This window comes from Rhinatrema bivittatum, chromosome 2, assembly GCF_901001135.1.
Source record: "Rhinatrema bivittatum chromosome 2, aRhiBiv1.1, whole genome shotgun sequence".
Lineage (NCBI taxonomy): Eukaryota > Metazoa > Chordata > Amphibia > Gymnophiona > Rhinatrematidae > Rhinatrema > Rhinatrema bivittatum.
In genome coordinates, this window is record NC_042616.1 from 222,597,937 (window position 1) to 222,620,727 (window position 22,791).

At 45.7% G+C, this 22,791-nt stretch overlaps 1 protein-coding gene across 1 annotated transcript in view; it reads right to left on the minus strand.

The window, feature by feature from the left end:
- COLQ (collagen like tail subunit of asymmetric acetylcholinesterase) overlaps positions 1–22,791 on the minus strand; it is a 193,976-nt gene that overhangs the window by 28,689 nt on the left and 142,496 nt on the right. Inside the window, exon 15 of the mRNA XM_029589208.1 lies at positions 14,807–14,930. Within this exon, the coding sequence (XP_029445068.1) occupies positions 14,807–14,930 (124 nt within the window). The remainder of the gene's footprint in view (positions 1–14,806; positions 14,931–22,791) is intronic.

Genomic DNA, 22,791 nt, shown 5'->3' on the forward strand with positions numbered 1-22,791 from the left:
AAAAAATCTGCACAATTACTCAGTTTGAAGATATTCTGAATCATTTGCCCAAGGACTAAAATTCCTGCAAAATAAAAACTATTTAAAAAAATTAAACTTACATATAAAGTACAGGGGAGTTTTACCCAGTCCTTGTACCTGAACCTCAGTTTGCTTCTCTACTCCCCTCTATGGATGAAGCTCTTGCTTTCTGCTGCCGGTGCTGCTGATGCCGGCTTCTCCGGGATCGCCTGAGATTGAATACAGACTCACACTTTACTGAAGTTAGGGTTTTGCAAAGAGCAGGATGTAAGGGGGTCACCCAAATGTCTCCTTACTTTTTGACTTCAGCTTCTCCACAGATACTGGTAGACGAGGAAAGAGAAGAGACAGGAGGAGTGGAGCAGTGCGTCTGACGCTCCCCAGTGGGAGGAGTCTTTCTGCTGCGAACGATTTAACAGAACTCATGAGCCCTTTGGTTCTGGGGTCTTCTTCGGGGAAGAGAAGCTCCTTCCTTCCTGCCTCCTGTCCTGAGAGGGTGGCTGGTGGGCAGGTACTTCTCATCTGTCTAACTAAAGATTTCTTCTGTGTCTTGGAGAGAGAGAGTATTCTGACTGTGGGGAGTCGGAGGGAAGACGGCCTTGCAAGGAGAAGGTCCTACATCGCTGGTGCTTAAAGAGAAGCGTCAGCACCAGGAATTTCTGAAACGTATCAGCAGGCATTTCAGGTCCTCCTTGGAAGGAGTACCATCCAGTTTGCAGGTGCCGCTGGGGAAGAAGGCTTTACAGGAAGCCTAAGGGCCTTGAAATCATTTCTCTCTTCCCTCCACCCCCCACCCTCGTCAGGAGAAGAGAACCCGGGAGCATGGGGGATCTGAATGTGAGCCTGAGCCTTGCTAGCTAGAGGGACAGGAGTTACAAGGAGGACTTGATGTAACTTGTTGGATCCCAACCTGCCTTCTGCCAGGATGACAAGGGTGAAGAAGACCTCGCTGGATTCTGGCCTTGGGAACATGTTTAATTCTTATCAGCTTCCTCGGTTTCAGGCACAGCAGGATCTTCCACTGAGGGCCAGAGTATGATTTATAGGCTCTCAAAACTGGGACTAACTAAAGCCTCAAGCTAGTTTGCATACAGGAAGCAGCAAATGTTGTATTATTCCTCTTGTGCTCAGTCAGGAGTCAGCCCTGCAAAAACTAACTTCACTTTGGATAAACACCAAAGGCTCCAGTCAGCATTTAGAGATTTTTTTGTTCACATAGCTCAGGATCCAGAAGAGATTCCCCCTTTCTAGAAGGATTCGGCCTTTGGGCTGTGGGAGTCATTGGTCTACATGCCAGCAAGCACAGTAGGTGCCTAGATGATCTTCAACATTAAGATCTGTGAAGCAGAGAGAGTCTCCAGCACGTGCCAGCTCCCAGATCCCACCTCAGTGACTCTAATTCCCTCTGGGTTTATGAGGCATCTGACAAGTTCATGTGTGCACTGTGTAGAACTTCAAAAGTACACTTGACAGAATAGTAGTACCCTGTATCACATATTTCTTTGCAGTTTGTGGTACCTATTATTGGACACACATACAAATATTCCAAAGATATGCCTTGCATCATTTACAAATGTTATTAAGTTTTTATTTTTTTTAAATTCATTAACTAGTCCCTTGTAATTCCCTTGAACCCCCTGGAAAGAAGCATGTTGGCAAAAAAAAAACTAGTAATGAGTTAATGACCTCCCACACTGAGTGGTCCCTATTAGCTAGGTCGCCAATAGCATCATACAGGGAAAAGAGGTGCATTCTGACATGATGAGAGACCTCATGAAGATGATGCATGAAAGGGAAGTTCTGTTTGTAGGTAGCTTCGGTGTACCAGATGTAGAGTAGACCCTACCTGCTGCAGCATCAGCTAGGAATGAAAAACATCTGGATACTCTGCAAGGGGCATTTCTCAGACAGCTGGAAGAGCTTGTTCGAGGAAAAGCTTACTTATACTGGGTCTGGAACTGAGGAGAGGAGACAGTGTCACTCTGACTTTATGTAGAAGACCATCTAGGGTCTAGTGATCACCGTACAGTTTGGCTCAATATTAAGATTCTGAACTGGACAAAATACTAGGACAATGGTTCCAGACTTCAGGAAGACTGACTTCAATTGCGTGGAAAAATCTTACTTGGGAATCCAGGACCTGAGAGGCACAGAGGAATGGACAATAATAGAGTACAGTGAAAGCAACACATTTCTGTACAAGGAAAGTTAGCAAGAGGAAGAAAATAAGAGACTTATATGATTCTCTAAGGAGGTATGATACAGCAAAAAGAGTAGCATTCAGAAAACATACAACACCCCCCCCCTCCAGAAATGATAAAACAAAGAGACTAGCATTCCGAAAATAAAAATAAAAAACCCCAAAAAAAACCACAGAAGGAGGAAGACAAGCAAAATTATAAAATCAAAGGCCCAAACAGAAGAGAAAATTGCTCAGTCAATAGAAGGAGAAAATACAATTTCTTTAGCTAGATAAGGGCGAGATAAAAATGTCTTTAGATATAGCAATGGGAGTTCACAATCCAAAGTGGGAAATGTATAGACAAAAGGAGACAATGGGGCTAGTGAGAAGGGGAACCAAAGGAAGACACAAATATTACAAGTTATTTTAGTCTGTATAACAGAAACGGGAATGGGATGAGCCTAGGGCTGAATACATAGACATAAATGATTATGAAATAGTCATAATCCTCTTTACAGAGGTGGATGTACAAATAAGAGGAGATTGTAAGGATTGACTGCCAAGTGCTCCTCTGGCCTGCAGGTGGCACTAGGAGCCACTTGAACTGTCTGTCTAGTCCTCCCAGCTATGTACTCCTCACTTTCCCCAGCAGCCGTCTTGTTTCCAGTATAGGACTGTCCTTTACTGAGGCAGTCTCAGCAGTTAGTTGCCAGAGGTTGGTTCTACCTTCCAATCCTCACATTCTGGCTCTGTTCCTGTATCCAGAAGACTGCATTAACTTCAGGGCTCCTATGTATTCCCCTACCTGGTCTCCTGAATTTCTGGTTCGTTCCTGTTCCTTACGTTGTTCCAGAACTTTTGTTCCCTGTTCATGCCAGGGTCTAACCCCGCTTTTCATGCCTTATTGGCCACCAGCACCAGAGGGCTCAACTCAAAGGGAAGGTGGCTGGCCTAGGCGGAAGTCTCTATCTGTGGTGGCCTGCTTTTGACTTCCCTGGCACTCAGCCGCTCGTTCCTGGGGCAACTCACAGACAACAACTGTAGCACAAGATAAGGCAATGGAATCTGATGGAGTAAACCCCAGAACACTCAAAGAGCTAAGGAAAATGCTCATTGCATCCTTTACAGCTCTGTTCAGTTTGTCCTTAAAGACCGGAGAGGTTCAAAGGTCTGCAGGAAAGATAACGTAATCCCAATCCATAAAAGTGGGAAGAAGGAGGATGCAAGTAATTATAGACCTGTCAGTCTAATATAAGCAGCGGGCAACGCTAGGAAACAGTACTAAAGAAAAGAAAAGTATACTATCTTAAAGTGAATAGATTATATGACTCTACACAACATTTGTTTACAAAGGGGAGAACTTGTCAAACTTGCTAACTGGGTAAGGAACTGATTGAAAAACTGAACTCGGAGAGCAGTAGTCAATGAAGCCCATGCTGGTGAAGATGAGGTAACCAGTGGGGCCCCATCCAGGCCCAGTGTAAGCAGATGACTGAAAACTGTAATGGGTTATACACACCTGAATGAGGTGTGAATAAAGAAAGGGACCCGAAGAATTTTGAATATTGTTCTCAAGCTTGGTAGCTGTGCTTCAGTGCCAAAACGGCACACAATTATGGATTCGGGAAGTAGAAATCAAGTAGCTACTTATCGGTTAGTCATGAACTGGAAACTGCCAAGCAGAGGAGAAGGACTTAGAAGTAATCATGATAACACAAATAATGACCAGTTGGCTCATCCAGTCTGCCCAGATATTCTGGCTTGCACCACTGAGGATATATCCCACTTGCTAACTATAGAATCTTGACCACTTGCAGGACGTTAGTCCTTATCAAGGTCAGTTTTTCTTCTCTTCCTCTTTGGGTGTCTACAATCCTGGAGAGATGTGCATACAAGTTACCCTGCTTCAGGGTATTGCTAGGTTCTTCAAAGATCCAGGGCACAGGCCCCTAGGCAGGGTGACCAACTTTTCCATGGACACTATCAGCACACTCCACCAAAGGCATTGCTAGGTACTTAAAACTCTCCACCCTCAGATTTTGATAATTAAGCCCCCCTTCCCCAAAAGGATCATATAAAAAAAGAGTGTAACAGTTCCTGATAGCCAACACACTACAAGAACCAAGGGACAAGGGGTAATCATTTATTTGTTTATTCCTTCTGGTTGACTCTATCAGTAATGTGTTGCCAATTTCAACTTGAGGGGCTCACCAGCTTTGTTCCATTTGGTGGTCTGCGCTTTTATTAGTTTCCACAAAATTATTTAACTTTCCACCATCTCTCTTCGGATAATAAAATAAATTGTGCATAGAACAATAAATAAAACTGAAAATTACATTCCAGTCATGGGATTCTGAAAACTTTTAAGAATTATCTAAAAATATAGTATAAAAGTTTTTGAAACTATATAGGCCCAAACACAGAACCTAATGTCTCAATAACTCAGGTACAATGTTTTTGGATACTATTTACATAGATCCAATAAAAGCTATCACAGCCTGCCAAGAATACAGTTTACCCCAGAAGCCAAATCTGCCATATCAAAATACTCTCAGGACTCAAACAGCAACAGCCGTATCTATGAAAAGTCAACACTGCAATTACACCAGACCCTAGAAGGCCAGTACACCTCCTATTGGAAACGGACAAGTCAGACTGCTCTAAAAGACTCCAACACAGAAACTACACACACTAGCAAAATCCCTAAGCTTGATTACACATGCAGAACGCAGACAACCCCTCACCATATACAAAATAAAGAACCACAAATTAGAAATGGAAACATTCACATAAAAACGAAACTGGAAATCCAAAGAAGCCAGACTCTGTAGTGCCACAGTAGAGAAACAAACATCTCTACTCCCCAACACTGTTGCCCCCTGCCCCTCCCCCTGTCATTTACAGATGCTGCAAATCCTAGGCCTGGACAGATGGGGCTGTGTGTGTAAAAATGTGCGAAAACCACACAATTTCAGTTTTATGCACGCTTTGGGGCAGTTATGCGCGTTTTCCCCACACAAAGGCCCACCTGCAAAAATATTTCGCAAGCTAGTAAGTACATTGGCTCCATTGATAGCATGGAAGCAGTTCAGGGAATGGCTACCAAACTGATACAGGGCCTGTAAAACAAATCCTACTCAGAGGTGCTTAAGGAACTCAAATTGCTCTCGCTGGAAGACAGACGAGAAAGAGGAGATACAACAGAAACATTAAAGTATCTAGTTGCCTTCAAAAAGTGGAAGGAGATTATTTCCATTAAAAAGGGGAATTTGTGAGGTCACACACTGAAGTTGAAAGAAATAAAGTTCTGAGAAAATACAGTACTTCTTTACTGAGAGGATGATAGATGTCTAGATTAAGCTAACGGGCCGATACAGTAAAAATCGCAGGAGAGCAGGCGAGCGCCCACTCTCCCGGCGTGCGCACAGGCCACTCTCCTGTGCGTGCGATACAGTAAGTTAATTTATTTAAATTAGGGCTGGCGGTAAAAAGAGGCGCTAGGGGCAACTAGCGCATCCCTAGCGCCTCTTTTCGGACAGGAGCGGCGGCTGTCAGAGGGTTTGACAGCCGATGCTCAATTTTGCCGGCGTCTGTTCTCAAACCCGCTGACAGCCACAAGTTCGGAAACCGGACGCCGGCAAAATTGAGCATCCGGTTTTCAACCCACGAGCCGCGGGCCTATTTCAAATTTTTTTTTACTTTTTTTTAACTTTCGGGACCTCCGACTTAATATCGCCATGCTTTTCTGTGCACTTTCCCGGAGTCGGCACTTTCTGAATCTCGTGGGAATACCTAATAGGGCCATCAACATGCATTTGCATGTTGCGGGCACTATTAGTTTTGGGGGGGTTGGATGCGCGTTTTGGACGCGCTATTACCCCTTACTTAATAAGGGCATCAGTGTGAGCAGTGTGTCAGCTCTATGCACATTGTGCACTTAGTGTTTAGCGTGCATCCCTGCGTGCACAATTATTTAGTGTGCGTGACAATGCTTTGTTCGGCCCATGTGTAGCGTGCCTTGTCAAGCTTGTTCCTTAGCACCTGTTTTTTTGTGTGCATAATTTTTTCTGTACAAGCTGCTTGCATGCACTTTTACTGTCACTGATGGCACCAGTAACCAAGAAGCCTAAGTGCCTTGCTCTTTCTGTTGCCTGTCATATTAGGGCTTCTTAGCCTGACCTGTCCTCCAACATGTATCAGCACTGTGCAGATGTTCAGGGACAGTTGTCTTCCTTGGATTTCGCTAAGCCTAGATCCTCCCATTTGGTGATGATCTGGTTCCGGTTTTGACTGGAAGTTCGCCAGATCTTGGTGCTTCCTTGACTGGCAACTCCGCAGGAGTTGACAGTTCTGTTGGGCCTTCTCCAGTGCCTTCTGGGCTTGACCTGGATCTGGCTGTGTTTTTCTTGGGTCGAGTTTTTTCAGGGTTTACTGGGCTTTGTTCAGACTCAGGCTTCAACTTTGCCCTCTACTGTCAGGTCGGATCCTCAGTTGGTAGCCCCTCCCTCTTCCACTCTTACTGTTAAGCGCTAAGGCACGTCTCATTTTGCCACAGGTTTCCCTGACAGGGACCTAGATGGCATGGATAATGAGGCCGATCCTGGTTCCTTGGAAGATGGGGAAATTCCTTCTGGTTAGGAGCCATATTGGAATATGTTATGGTTTTTTCATAAAGATGAGTTGCTGGCCCTGATTTCCCACACTTTGCAGATGCTGAGAGTGCCTGGGGCAGATCCTGTGTCAGAGCAGAAGAAGAATACCATTTTGGTTTTCTTGCGCAAAGCTTCTTGCTTTTTTCCTGCTATGGATGCTGTCCAGGAGCGATTGATCTTGCATGGGACGTCCTGGAAGCAAGTTTTAAAGGTGGCTGGGCATTGCAGGATTTTTACCTTCTGGTTCTAGTTGCAAGAGAGCGTTTGCATTTTCCCAAGGTGGATGCGCTGATTTGTGCCATCTCTAAGGGGTAGATTTTCAAAGGATTACGTGTGTAATCCCCGAAAACCTACCCCAACCCCCCCTGCGTGCGCCGAGCCTATCTTGCATAGGCTCGGCGGCGCGTGCAAGCTCCGGGATGCGCGTAAGTCCCGGAGCTTTCCTGAGAGGGGCGTGTCGGGGGCGTGTCGTGGCGGCACGTCATCCAGGGGCGTTCCGGGGGCTGTGGCCGCGGCCTCCGGACCAGCCCCTGGACCGGAACATGGCGCGCCGGCAGCCGGCCCATGTGCGAGCGAGTTACGCCTGCCTCGAGCAGGTGTAACTTCAGGAATAAAGGTGGGGAGGTTTAGATAGGGCTGGGGGGGTGGGTTAGGTAGGGGAAGGGAGGGAACGGAGGCTGGCTGCGCCGCTCGGTGTGCGCAGGCTGCCAATTTTGCTCAGCCTTATGCGCACCGATCCCGGATTTTAACAGATATGCGCGGCTATGCTCGTATCTATTGAAATCCCGCGTACTCTTGCTTGCGCCTGGTGCGCGAACAAAAGTACGCATGTGCGTAATTTTGTAAAATCTACCCCTAAGTGAATGACTATTCCCCTAGAGGGAGGAGTGGCCTTGAAGAATGTGCATTATAGACAGATTGAATCTATCCTTAAGCAGGCCTTTGATGCAGTGGCAATGAAATTACAGATTGCTTCCTTTTGCACTCTTGTGATCCTTTCTTGTCTACTTCTCTCTCAGGAGGTAGATGATTCTGGGATCAGTCCCAGAGCAGTTTTGGAACCTGCTTCTGCTTTTTTAGCAGATGCGAGTTGTGATTTGGTCTGTACTTCGGCCAGAGGAGTGACTTCGTTGGTGGCAGCCAGACATCAGCTGTGGTTGCGGAATTGGTCAGCTGACCCCACATCCATAGCTAATCTTACAAAGATGCCATTTAAAGGCTCGCTTTTGTTTGGGAGCGAGTCGGAAAACTTGGCCAGTAAGTGGGGCAAGTCTCCACTTCCCCAATTGCTGGTGGATAAGAAGAAGGTGCAATGCCCCTTTTCTCTGAGGGGTCATATCAGAGGTTCCCAGTGCTTTCGTCCCTACAGGAACTCCCTATTTCGGAGGTCTTGGCCTTTTGGTAGTTCTCAGTCCTTTTGCTCCCGGCACTCCAAGAGAGATGCGGGCTCAAGTTCAGGCACATCCTGTGTTTCCCAATGAAGATTTGCCAACCCACCTTTGGGGCAAGGGGATGGGGGCTGCCTATCTTTCTTTTATCAGAGATGGGTCAAGATCACATTGGATCAATGGGTCATGGACGTGATACAAGATGGTTATGTGCTTGAATTTCACAACACTCCTCAGGACATGTTCATGGTGCCTCCTTGCCACTCCCTGCAGAAGAAGCAGGCAGTGGAGTTTATGTTTCTACGGCTCCTCAGGCTGAGGGCTGTGGTTTCCATACCTGCGTCTCAGGAAAATACAGGGCATTATTCCATTTATTTTGTATTGCCCAAGAAGGCAGGTTCCTTTCGTCCCACCTTGGATCTCAAGGGTGTCAACCATCATCTGTGGGTGATTCATTGTCATATGGAAACCTTGCATTTTCTGATAATGACCGTGCAATCAGGACCCTGGATCTGTCCAAGGCCTACCTTCATATTCCCATCCAGTTGGAGCACCAACGTTTCCTGTGCTTTGCAGTGCTGGGTCGCCATTATCAGTTTCGGGCACTGCCCTTTGATCTGGCCACCACTCCCAGAATGTTTTCCAAGGTTATGGTAGTCATGGCAATGTTATTGCAAAAAGATGGACTCCTGATGCACCCATATCTGGACGACTGGCTGATTCGAGCCAAGTCATTGGAAGAAAGCATCTTGGTGACCAACAAAGTGATCTCCTTGCTGCAAGAGCTCAGTTGGGTGATAAACCTGGCCAAGGGCAGTTTCCATTCTTCTCAGTCATTGGAGTATCTGGGTGTACAGTTCGACACGAGACTGGGCAAGGTTTTTCTGCCAGACGCATGGATCCAGAAATTGATGTTCCTAGTGTGTCAGTTGATGAATGATACACCTGACTGTGTGGAGCTATCTTCAGGTGCTCGGTTTGATGGCAGCAACCATGGATGTAGTGCCAGGGGCAAGGGCACATATGTGTCCTCTTCAGTGCTCACTGCTTTCTCATTGGAAACCACAGTCTCAGGACTATTCGGTTTGCCTCCATTTGCCAATGAACAGCTGTTCTCGCCTCCAGCAGTGGTTGCAGGGGGCTCATATGAGAAGGGTGTGTCCTTATCTGCCCCGACCTCATTGGTTCTCACGACAGATATGAGTCTTCTGGGTTGGGGAACGCACTGTCAGGAACTGGCGGCACAGGGCTGTTGGATGGCCGAAGAGGCCCTCTGGAACATTAATTTCCTGGAAGCCCGGGCGGTCAGGTTGGTGTGCTTGTAGTTCAGCCACAGACTACAGGGTCAAGCGGTCCGAGTGATGTCAGACAATGCAATGATGGTAGCCTACATCAATCACCAGGGAGTCACCAGGAGCCAACAAGTGTTGTATGGAATGGGTGGAAGTACATCTACAGATGATTTTGGCCTCCCACATCGCAGGAAAGGATAACATACGATCAGACTTTCTCAGCAGGGAGTGACTGGACCTCAGAGAATGGGGATTGCCCACCGAGTAGTTTCAGCTGATAGTAGATTGCTGGGGCCTCCCATCCCTCGACCTACTGGTGACTTCTCGCAATGCAAAGGTGCCTTGCTTCTTCAGTCGCAGGAGAGAGCTGTGGTCCCTGGACATTGATGCTCTCGTTCAGTCCTTGCTGGAAGACAAGCTGCTCTATGCCTTTCCTCCGTGGCCCTTGGTGGGCAGGATCATTCGCAGGATCGAAGTCCACAGGAGGCTAGTACTCTTGGTGGTTCCAGATTGGTCCAGACGTCCGTGGTATGCGGATCTAAGGAGGCTTCTGACAGAAACCCCGCTTTGTCTTCTGCTGCACATGGATCTGTTGCAGCAGGGGCTGGTCCTTCACGAGAATCCGGCTCGAATCTGTCTTATGGTTTGGCCCTTGAGAGGGCTCGCCTGTTGAAACGTGGTTATTCTTCTGCAGTGATTGCCACCTTACTCCGTGCTTGGAAGTTCTCCACTTGTCTGACGTATGTGCAGGTTTGAAGAATGTTTAAGGCTTGGTGCGAGGAGCACAGTGTTCTTCCTCATTTGGTTAAGATCCCATTTCTTTTGGATTTTTTACAGGAGGGCTTAAATAAAAGATTGAATCTTATTTCCTTGAAAATTCAAGTAGTGGCTCTTACATGTTTCACAGGCACAGTGAATGGTGTCTTCTTGTCGTCCCTTCCTGATGTGGCCATGGTGTCTTCTTGTCGTCCCTTCCTGATGTGGCCATTTCTTGAAAGGGTAAAGCACCTTCGGCCTTTCTTGTGGTTGCCGGTTCCATGGTAGAGTCTTAACTTGGTGCTGGATTTTTTAGTGGGCCCTATGTTTCAACTGCTGCACAATCTTTCCTTCCGGTTATTGACCCTGAAGACAGTGTTCCTGGTAGCTATATGTTCTACACGTCGTGTTTTGGAGTTGCAGGCATTGTCTTGCCGGGAGCCGTTCCTTTGTGTGATTCCAGGGGCATTGCAGCTGCATACCATTCTGTCCTTCTTGCCTAAGGTGGTTTCAGAGTTTCATCTGAATCAGTCTATTTCTTTGCTGTCTCTGGATAAAGTCAGAGACGCGGAGGAGTTTCGCCTTTTGGTTCCTTGGATATCAAGAGACTTGTCATGCGGTATCTGGAGGTTTCTGAACCTTTTTGAAAGTCAGATCGCCTGTTTGTCCTTCATAGTGGAAGAAAGCATGGTGTACCTGCTTTGCGGGCTATCATAGCTCACTGGATTAAGGAGGTGGTCATGGCCACATATGTGGATGCTGAGAAGCCATTGTCTGCTCAGGTTAAGATTCATTCCACTAGGGCTCAGACAGTGTCATGGGCGGAGGTTCGTTTGTTGTCTCCTGTCAAGATCTGCCATGCTGCAATGTGGTCCTCCTTACATACTTTTTCCAGGTTTTATTGTCTGGATGTGCAGGCCTGGGAGGATGCAGCCTTTGCACGTGTGGTGTTGACTGGACCGCAGGCAGCCTCCTGCCCTGTTTGGGATTAGCTTGAGTATATCCCACTGGTCCTGAGACCATCTATCTACACACTAGGAAATGGAGAAATTACTTACCTGATAATTTTATTTTCTTTGGTGTAGACAGATGGACTCAGTTTCCCATCCTTGGCTGCCACTTGATTGTTCATAGTCCTTCTGTAGGGATACAGATCCCATGGGATTACTGATGAGTGTTCCTCCAGTCCCTAGATTAGGGTACGTATGTTTTTACTCAAGTTCAGTCTTTATTGTTGGTACAGTTATGGTTGACTGTTTTTAATCAAGTTTTTGCTAGTCTGTCCACAGCTGCTTTTTGAAGAGAATACTGACGGGCTGAAGTCACTGCAGGGCTATATATACTGTGAGTTCAGCTTGCTCTGTCTCCATCTGCTGGCAGGGGAGCATAACCCACTATCCTGAGTCCATCTGTCTACACTAAGGAAAACAAAATTATCAGGTGAATAATTCTCCAATACCCAGTGAAGCTGCTTTCGAGTATTATAGTGTTTTGCCTTATTGGTTTTGGGAAGCAGTTTTAGCCCACCCTTCCTGCCCAGGAGTGGGGAAAGAGGAGAATCCCCTGCAGTGCTGCTTTTGGGACTTTCAACCAGGAAGATCCAGTTAACATCTAAGGAGAAGTGCAAAGAATTTCATCTCAAAACCCCCACAGGAGTTTCTACACCTGGAACAGTAAGGACTTGGAGAATTGGAGATTTTTGAAGAACATCTTTTACATCAGGTAGATTTTTACCTTGGGAAGGGAGAACCATTGCCTGCTAGGGTACTCCATTTCCTCCTGGGAGCCCTGCATCTTTTACCTTGGAATGAAGCTTAACCTAGTGCTATCCACCCCTGTGGGACACGTTTTAAAAAATATTCTGCCATTCACAACTGGTCAGCCACTTTAAAGCAGATTATATTCAGGTGCCATAGGTATGTCCCTGTCTCCAGAGGGTTTACAATCTAAGGGCCCTATTTTGCTAAGCATTTTTCCCGAGGAAACACAGACGGTAACTTTCAAACCCGTGCGCAGGCGTCCATGTGCGTGCGGTTGGCAGTACGCGCACATGGATGTGAAGATTTTATAACATGCGCGCGCTGAAGCATGCATGTTATAAAATCCGCTATAAGCATGCATGTGCATGCACGATTTTATATCGGTGTGTGCACGAGTGCCCAATTGTGCGTGTAAGTTGGGGGGAATTTCAGTAGATGCGCGCAGCGATGCGATAGGCCCTATTCCCTGTTCTCACCCAGTCTGCTCCAGTAAAGGAGCGGACTGGGAGGGAACTTCTTAACCCCCCTACTTAACCTGCCTCCCTTTTCCCCTATTAGCCCTGACCCCTAAAACCCCGTTAACTACCCTTCTTTTTTTTTGTTTTACTAATTACCTGCTCTCCGGTGCAGTAGCAGGTTTCGTGGGGCGGTGGGATCCCGGCGTGCACTTCAGTGGGACATTGCCTAATGGTGTTGACCAGGCCCACCCATGTCCCACCCAGAACCTGCCCACAGCCTGCCCTTTTATCAGTCCTTCCAATGTGCATACTGGGAGATACACTTGTGGCTGTGGGCCAGCAAAAATCTGTGCAGCACGCACACATCCCAGCCACACACGTTGTCTCCCCAATTCTGCACGCACAGGGCTTTTAAAATTCAGCCTAAAGTGGGAGAAAAGCTTTACTAAATAGCATTCTAAGTTTGTACCTGAGGCAATGAGGATGAACTCACCTAAGGTCACAAGGAGCTGCCGTGGGATTTAGAACCATGGCTTTCCTGGTTCACAGGCTGCTGGCCTAACCACCAGGCTACTTCGTCACTCAGTACACCCTTATACAGAGAAGCAGACTGGAGATTTTGGGCTGTAACGGATGTAACTAAGAAGAAGTGTCTTTGGTGCCAGCTGATAACCATGGCAGATGTATCACAGTAAACTTTTATTTTGGAACACGCTACCCAAGTGTCCCACTTGGCTATTTGGAACTGGTATAAGTCCAAAGAGACAGAGTACCCCAGGTGAAGAGAGTTTCCCTCCATGCCTTGGGCCCTGGAGGTTAAATCCACCCCCCTTTTTGAGAATCCACACAATGGGGCTGTAGGAATGGTTTAAAGACTTATCTCTGCGACCAAGTGCGATGCCTGCCTTCCCAGTTAAATATCGGAAAAGGGGCAATATGTGTAAATGACCTTAATCTCTCCCACACTTAACCTCTATCCATAAAGAGCAATAGTCTCAATTTGTTCATGCAGGAGGAGTTGCATAAGGAAGTTTATGCCTTTAAGGCTTGATGATGTCACCAGTGACACATACGAGTTATAAAAGATGAGATTTGCAGTAAGTGTGGGCTCCTTTTTGTTTGTCTTTTGGGTTTTAGCTGTTTGCTGTTACCCTTGCTCATTGGTACTGAAGCCAGTGAAACAGAAGCCAGTTTTCCATGGTTGCGGTAAACCTTCTACTCTACTCCTAAGCTTAAGACTTAGCTTTCTTCTGAGGAGCCGATGGGAGGAACATGGGAAGTCAAGTAAAATGACTGGAGCTGGTGGATGTCTCATTATTTATTTCAGCTTCTGGACTAAGCAAATCATCTGCTGTTACAAATGACTTTACTGAATTTTTCCAGATGAACTGTTAACTCTCAGGAGACTTAATTGCTGCTGTATCTTTATTTTTGCTGCCTGTCTGTATACTTTGCTGTTTAACCTGTGGTTTGATTTATTTGGAAGTACCCAAACGTTTGCATTTAAACACATTTTGACAAGTTGGAACCAACAATTCATTTTAGACTGAGCTCTCTTTCCCAGGGTTTGGATTCACATGCGGCGAAGGCTGCCAGCCAGTTGGGTGTTTGTGAGCAGAAACCACACACTTGGGAGGGGGGGGGGGAGGAGGAGGAGGGGTGGTTTTAACTATTCATCCACAGATGGGAAAGCCTCTCTGTTCAGTAAAGAGATCGCCTTTGGAGCGCAGTCCACTACAACTATTCCGACAGCCAGAAAAGAAGTTTGGCAATACCTGGCTACATTTTATGTACCTCAGACTGGGGTTATAGATGGAACATTGGCGGGCCATAAAGGGAAGAAGACTAACCGATGTGGAAGAGCTATCATTGCATCAAGCTTCCAAGAAGTGGGAGGTAGAGATCAACCAACAAAGAGATAGTGGCAAGGCTCTGCTGTATATTCTTAGGCAGTGGAAACTGAGTGGGCCAAATGGCCTTTATCTGCTGATATCTACCTTGCTACCATATTACTTACTGCAGGAACAATTCTGATGCCATTTCACACAGGTAATTTGTGACACTGCTACAAGCATGGTTGCCCCCAGGGGCTCAAGGACGACGCTAAAATCATATTAAACAACCCCCCCCCCGGCTTACAATCACGTTTGTACGTGTTACAAGATGAATGTTACTACTTGCTGTGTGTATTTATGAAATATCAAGCTGTACACAGAAGTTATAACACCCCCCGCTCCTGTTTAAAGAACAATGGAAACACAGTTAGATTTTAATAGAGGTACATGAATGAGACTTACTTATACAGCTGTCAGTCACAATTTTATTGCCGTCGTCACACTCTTCCCCATCCTGGAGAAAGCCATCGCCACAAGTGATGCTACTGTCCTCTATGGGATAATTCATGGGAAGGAAAGGAGTAAGCTACCAACAAGACAAAAATTACCATGAGCGAATTAAACAGAATCATTCTAAGGCAACAGCTAATGATTTAAAAAGCTGGGCTGCACGTTGGGTCCAGGCATGAAGTTCAGCATGCGCTAGGGCAGTCTTTAGAACTAGGTCATTCTCTAATAGAGGCTAGCGTGGCAATGAAAAGCAGTTGCAAGGTCTTCCAAGTTGAAAACTGCTGTAAGGTGTAGGTGTCTCTATGACGCTACAATTCCAAAATGCGCTTGTATCCCGTTTAAGGCATGCAAGAAATTCAAATAAGTTTTGTTAATACAGAAACCTCTCAGAACACTTTTTTTTCATTTTTCTATGGATATATGTGTGGGAATATCTATCTACAGTATTTATCTATCTATCTATATATACAGCTGGATGTAGATATACATATTAGAAGAAACATTATTTCTGTTCCTTAATATTGTGGTCTGACAGATCTTTAAAAGTTATTACTGCACAGGTGGGTGCTGTTAGTGACATGGATGTCTCATATCTGATACATTAATTCATATGAATCCATAATGCAATTCTTTGACTAAATGTCTTTTGTCATCCTATAAGTACATCCTTGATCATCTGTGTTCCTCAAGCATGAGGAACAGGGCACTTCTTTCTAGCTACTATCGTCTGATTAATGCACTGGGCAATGCACAGGGCAGAGAGAGAGAGAGGAGAGGGGGATATGTAGAAACATTCAAATATTTAACAGACTTCAATAAAACACAAAATAGCATTTTGTGTAAAAAATAAATTAAAGGACAAGGGTCCATGCTATGAAACTGGAGGGAAGGAGAGAGCTTCAGAGGAAATATGAGGAAATGCATCTTTATTGAGAGGATGGTGGATGCTGGAATACTAGCAGTAATCAAAGCTGTGATACAATTTAAACAAACGAGGGAGAGATCCCAAAAACACTGGTAAGATCAGGTGAGGGAGTGGCTGGTAACAGAAAGGAGAAATCTGTGCTTTGGACTAGGTATGGAAACTCACATGGTCATCTACCAGGAATGGAACAGGGTCAAAAAGAGATGACAAAGCCACCTTAACAAAAAAGGCAGCTACACAACTATTTCAAACTCCCATGAAAAGGAGGTAAAATGTACACTCAGTGGCTTCAGCCCAAGGGTACGGTCCCAGATTATAACTGGGAGGAGGTGACAGGTTTTCCCACCAAGGGCGGCAGGCTGATTTGGTTAGACTGTACTTCCCAGCTGAAGGAAAATGGAGAAGGAACAATCTCCCGCAAATGGTCAAACTTGCAAGGATGACATATGACAACTTGGCGATGTTGTTAGCAAGGTAGGGGCAACTGGGCAGACAGGGTGGGCTGAGTTGTCCTTACTCGTCAACATCTTCTATGGTACTCCTTTCAGTAGTATTAAGTAGCAGAAGTGTTGCTTGGATAGTGCAGAGTAAAAGGACTCTTCAGCAGTAGTACTTTATTTTTTTAACCTCTATAAACCATATCTCATAGAAACTGTCAGAGTTATGATCCCTTAGGCTGTGGCATGGTTGATACAGTCTAGTAGGCAAACCTACTAGGCCCACACTGACAGCTGGCAGACACGCTCTTACAGGGTCTAGAGCAGGAGCTTCACATGTACCAGCTTCGTTCCCTGCAGGTTGAGCCCTTGGGTTCCAGGGGCCGGCAGGGTTTAAGCAAGAATCCTTTAAGGAGTAGTCGAGGAGAATCCAGATTCAGGCTGGCAGCAAGAAGACAGGGTCCAGGTACAGGCCGAGGTCGAGACAGGCAGTGAGTAAAGAAGAGTCAGGGTCCGTAGCAGAGGTCAGCACCAGGAGTCAGGCAGGATGCACAGGATAGGTGAGGACATAGAGGACCAAGATAAGGCAGGAAGGACAAGACAAGGCAATGGAGATGGAGATGAGGACGAGGCAGGAGCAAAACAAGGAGGCAAAAACCGGAGACAAGGCAGGGCACAAGGACCAGCAGGACAATAAGGCACAACAGAAAGCAACATGCACTGCAGTCTAGGCAGGAGGACCTGTTTCTGAGGCAAGAATTTGACACTGTGTTCCCATTTAAATAGCACGGCAGGGCCAACGTTATTAAAAGGCGCCATGCTGGAGTTCCTGCCACAGGGCCTTTATCTATGGCACAGAGGTGCGCTTGCACACCTAAGCAGCAGAGTCAAGGAGCAGCATGGATGGTGTTCTGGAAGCTTGGTGTCGGTGTCTGCAGCATTGGGTTGAGTGTGGCTGGTTGCAAGCATCCCTACAACCGGCCAAAATGTTACAGAAACATAGAAACATGACGGCAAAAAAATATCATATGGCCCATCTAGTCTCCCCATCTGCCCAATTAATTTAGCATTATAATTAGCATCACTTCCTCAGGGATCCCCTGTATTTATCAAATGCTTTGTTGAATTCAGATACTGTTTTTATCTCTACTACTGGGAGGCAGTTCCATGCATCCATCACACTCTCTGTGAAGAAAGATTTCCTAAGATTACCTCCTCTTCTCCCTCTCTTCCCATACTGAATGGTTAGGCCCAGATAACATCAGGGTCCCTACTTGGTCCCAAGGGCTGAAAGGAAGTTGCATTTGAGACGCTCCCTCAGCACTGCTCTTTATGGGCATCAGGGGCCATCACAGTAGCAGCAGTTGCCCTTCCAGATCAAGCGTGTCACCTCCTCAGCTTTTCCGACCCCCAGCTGAAGCTGATGACGGCAGATTCAAATCAATGTCTGCACTGCAGGGCACAGCTCCATGGCCTGATCCATGAAGCCAGCTCTAACAGCAGCAATATTAGTGAACTATAAATAATGTATTGGGGGAGGGGGCACAAGGAGGTCGCTTGCACATAGGTTTGGGTTGAGAGGTTTTGCCTGAAAACCTTCAGCTTGCTTAATGCTGTTTGCAGGATAATGGGCTTCCCTGACTCACTATGGATTACACCAGCCTGGATAGCACAGAGGCCTATGTACTAAGCTTCATAATTTTTTTGCGCAGAAGTCAAGATTTCCTACGCATAACTTTTCTATGGGACTCAAAAATCTTGGAGAGCAGTCAAGCAGGGTCTGGTAGCAGGTCAAGTTCAGGGCAGGCAGTGATCAAGCAGTGTTGGAGTCTGGGCAGAGGTCAGGGTAGGCAGCATTCAGGCAGTGTCAGATGACAGGCCAGGAGCAAGCACAAGAGATCAGTCCAAGAGGAAGCAAGGGTCAAGCAAGGAGAAGAGACAGGAAGGAGCATGGCAGGGCAGGAGCAGGGGGACACAGACGGAAGCAGGAACATAGGAGGCACACGCAGGATCAGGAACGAGGCACAAACAGGATCAGGAACAAGAGAGTAACAACACACACTACAGAGCAGGAAAACCTGTTACTGAGGCACTGGCTGGTTGCAAGGGACTTCCTTACATACTCATGCAGGATGTGATGTCATCAGCCAGCGCCACAGGATGTCCCAGCAGGAGGACCTATAAAAGAAGTCCATAGCTACAGAAAGTTCAGCCATGTTCTTTGGATGCAGCATGATGCTGGAGGCTATGTCAGAGGTGCTTCCGAATAGAAGTGAGGGGTATTACATTTAAATTCACTTTAAATCAATTTGAGCCAGATATCAAAACATTGGATAGCTGGGTAAGTAGGACTTGTCCAGCTGTCTAGCAGCCACTGAATATCCAGTTATGTTCAGTAACTGCTAGATAGCTGGATAAGTCACATATCTGGCTAGCCAGCTAACTTTGTGGTGGGCATCGTCCCAATCCACCATAGTGGGTGGATTGGGACGATGCTACTTAGTAGTGATTTTGAGACTTAGCCGGATAAGTTAACCAGCCAGGTCTAGACCTGTTATTGTACTCGTTTGTACATGGATATTTAGCAGCATAGCCATGCTGCTGAATATTCTAGTAATTTAGCCGGATAAGCTATATCTGGCTAAGTTACTTAGCTAGCTTGCCTTTAAATGTCTACCTCTTTGTGTCTATCATATGCATAAATAAACAGCTATGCCAAGTACTGCTTTTTATCATGATTTTGTATTTTAGGCTTTACAGATTTAAAAATCATTGACAGGCTTTCTGTCTACACCTCTAACAAAACCCTAAAGCCAGTAACTTTATTGGGAATTCTGCACAGTTTCCAGGGCTTAGGGAGTGAGGTTAAGTTTCCCCTGGAAAGGGAGAGAATATAAGTTACATCATAGACTGATTTCCTTTTATTCTCTCTACTTTAACATCCCTGTAACTTTTTCATGATCAGGAGTCCCAAACTTAGGCGGGTCAACTCAAAATAGATCAGTTCTTAAATCCACTGTTAACCATAATATTGTTATCCATATATCTGCCATAACAGAAATGAACTATGAATAAGAGAAAAGCCTAAGGCCTGAAAAAATTAACACTGTCAAAATATGGTGAAATTAGAGTCCTTTTCTCTTTCTTAGCATTTAAAAACATTTTTTTTTTACAAATGATTTAATGCAAAGAAATCATATAAAAGAAAAAAAGTAAGAACAAATAAGAAGAAAAAGTACCCATATTTCACGACAAATCCACATCTTATAGGGAAGGAGGGAATAAGAGGTAAAAGAACTATATCCAATACAACCAAGCCCTATTATGTTAATAGAACCCCAAACCACCCTTAACATGCATATCCATTCCAAAAAAAAAGAAGAATCTGACCTTCCCAAAAAGGAGAAAGATAATCATTTGGCTAAAGAAGGTAAAAAAATATGAACTAATTCCCTTGATAGCGTACAATACACTGACAAGGAAACTTTTGAAAAAAAAGATGCTCCCAAACCAATAACTTGCTATCTCAATTGAAGGAAAGATTTCTTCCTAAGCTGAGTTGCACAAACAACATCTGGAAATATTTGAATTTTTTGATCACTAAAAAAATGTCTTTAAATTTGAAATACTGTTTGAGGGAGTAATATGCAGTAAAGTTGAATAGTTGGTTTAGATGGGCAGACTAGATAGATCATGTGGTGTTCTTCTGCTGTCATGTTTTTATGAGAACTAAATCCTTATCCAATTCTGAGCAAAAAGTGACCTCAAGTCTGTCTCTCATCAGAAGAACATCCTAAAGTGTCTCAAGGAAGGTAGAAAGATCTAAACTCTCAATGGTAACGATGGCCTCCAGTATTGTTTCCTCTTCATTAATCCTTCACTTCATCACAGGAACATAGTATATCTTCTATAGAACAATATCCATCTAATGAGAAATGTTTAAAATATCTCTGGAGCATTTCTTGAAGACCAGCCTTGCAGATGTCTTCAAGAGAGAATTCTTGAGATGAGCAACAGAAGAACCCATAGCTCTCACTTGATGAACTTTTACAGAGTCAGTGACCTGCAATCCTGCTAAGGTGTAGCAATGTTGAATGCACTCAGCTATCCAGCTGGACAAAGTATGCTTGATGACTAATACATCTAGTCTATTAGGATCCTATGATACAAAGAACTGAGACGACTGGTGATGTGGGTGAGTTTGTTTTAGTCTATGGTATAAAGGGTTTTTTTTCTTTATATGCATGAGATCTTTGAAAAAAGGAAGGCAATACAATTGATTAATTGATATGAGAAACAGAGATAATCTTTGGCAGAAACATCAGGTGAGTGCTGAGTACCACCTTGTTGTGGAAGAAGTGCATGTACGGTGGCAGTTAATAAGAGCCTGGAGTTCACTGACTCTTCTAACTACAAGGAACATTACTTTCCATGTTAAGAAATTTAGTGAAGCTGACTCTAAAGGCTTGAAAAGAAGCTTCATCAGTTGAGAAAGGACAACATTTAAGTCTCTTAGAACTGGTGGTTTTTGGATCAGAAACTTGACCTGCAATAGACTTTTCATAAATCTAGATATCAGTGGATGAGTAGAAATTGGTTTGAGATGTACTCTCACTGAAGATGTGGCAACACATGAATTGGAAAGTTGGAGCAAGTAAGCAGTTGTCTGGGATCGTAGCAGAACATTTCCAAAGTGCTTTGCTGTACCAGTGGCAATATCTGTTCCATATGAAGGCATACTTTCTTCTAGTCAATGAATTTCTGGACAAGACTAATATGTCTTCAATTTCCCTAGGCAAGCTTAGATGTCACAATTACTGAGCACTCAACATTCAAGCTGTTAGGTTGAGGACTGTGAGGTTGGGATGATAAAGTGTCCTTATGTCTTCAGACAACAACATAGAGTCTATCTCTAGTGGTATGGGATGACTGCTGGAAAGTTGTATGAGCTAAGCAAATCAAATCTGTCTGGGCCACACTGGAACAATGAGGATCAGATGAGCACGATCCTGAAGAATTTACTATGCTGTTTAAGCAATCAATGGTACCAGCAGAAAAGCGTACATAAGGCTTAGGCCCCAGTCAAGCAAGAAAGAATCTTGAGTCAGTCGTTAATTGCTGGGCAGAACTGAGCATAACTGATTTAGCTTTCTGTTCTGCTCCATGACGAACAGAATCAAAGATGGAAGACCCCATAAGTCGAACAGTCTGTCAGATATTTACTGTTGTAGTGACTACTCATGTGGGTGAGTGCTTGTCATACCAATTGAGGAGTGAGCTCTTGGACCGCTGTTAATTTGGTACAATTTATTTTGTGCACACACAAAATAGCTGAATCACCATGGCTGAAGACTTCTGCCTAGTAAGACACCTCCCCCTTGGGTTGAGCCTGCAGGTTCTGGTGGCCAGCAGGACTTATGGGCTGAGCTGAGGTCAAGGCAAAGCTAAAGTCCGGTCAAGGGTCAAGGCAGGCTGAGAGAAAGGAGAGGCTAAGACCAGTTTGGGGTTTTGGCAGGCTGAGAGAAAGGAGAGGCTAAGACCAGTTTGGGGTTTTGGCAGGCAGAGAGCCAGGCAGAGTCGAAGTCTGGCCCAGGATAGAGGCAGGCTGAGAGCGAAACACTGGCAACTAGCACTGCTGAAGGCTAGCAGGAAGCCTGTTGTGAAAGCACTGAATGGTAGTTCTGAGCTTCCTTTATAGTAGGGAGGAAGTGATGTCATCAGAGCATGTTCCAAACAGCAAGGCCTACAAAAGGAGCTCAGGAACTTCAGGAAATTGAGCCATGTTCCTGGGATGCTGCATGATGCCGGAGACTATGCTGGAGGCACTTCAGACTAGAGGTGAGGGGCATAACAATGCCCCTCCTCTTAAGCTCCCTCCCCAGGCCCCTAGGCTTAGGCTTATGGGGAAACAATCTGTGGAATTTCCTGGTTAGTTGAAGGACATGAACGTTTTTTTACTAGCTTCCATGAGTTCTCTGGACCATATCTCTTCCATGAAACCAATTAATGGAATATTCCTCATATTCTCTTAGCATCCAAGATCTCATATACTTTTAATTGGCATCAGAGGAAATTGTCATAGTGTAAGTGGTTGTCTGTGCCTTCATTTAAGGATCACCAGCTTCAACAAAAAGACATGAAAGGCATTGGGGCGGATTTTAAGAGCCCTGCTCGCCTAAATCCGCCCAAATCCGGGCGGATTTAGGCAAGCAGGGCCCTGCGCGCCGGTGAGCCTATTTTACATAGGCCTACCGGCGCGCGCAGAGCCCCGGGACTCGCGTAAGTCCCGGGGTTTTCGGAGGGGGGCGTGTCGGGGGGCGGGGCCGAGCGCCGTGCCGTTTTTGGGGCGTGTCGGCAGCGTTTTGGGGGCGGGCCCGGGGGTGTGGTTACAGCCCGGGGCAGTCCGGGGGCGTGGCCGCGCCCTCCGTACCCGCCCCCAGGTTGCGTCCCAGTGCGCTAGCGGCCCGCTGGCGCGCGGGGATTTACGCCTCCCTCTGGGAGGCGTAAATCCCCCAACAAAGGTAAGGATGGGGTTTAGACAGGGCCGGGCGGGTGGGTTAGGGAGGGGAAGGGAG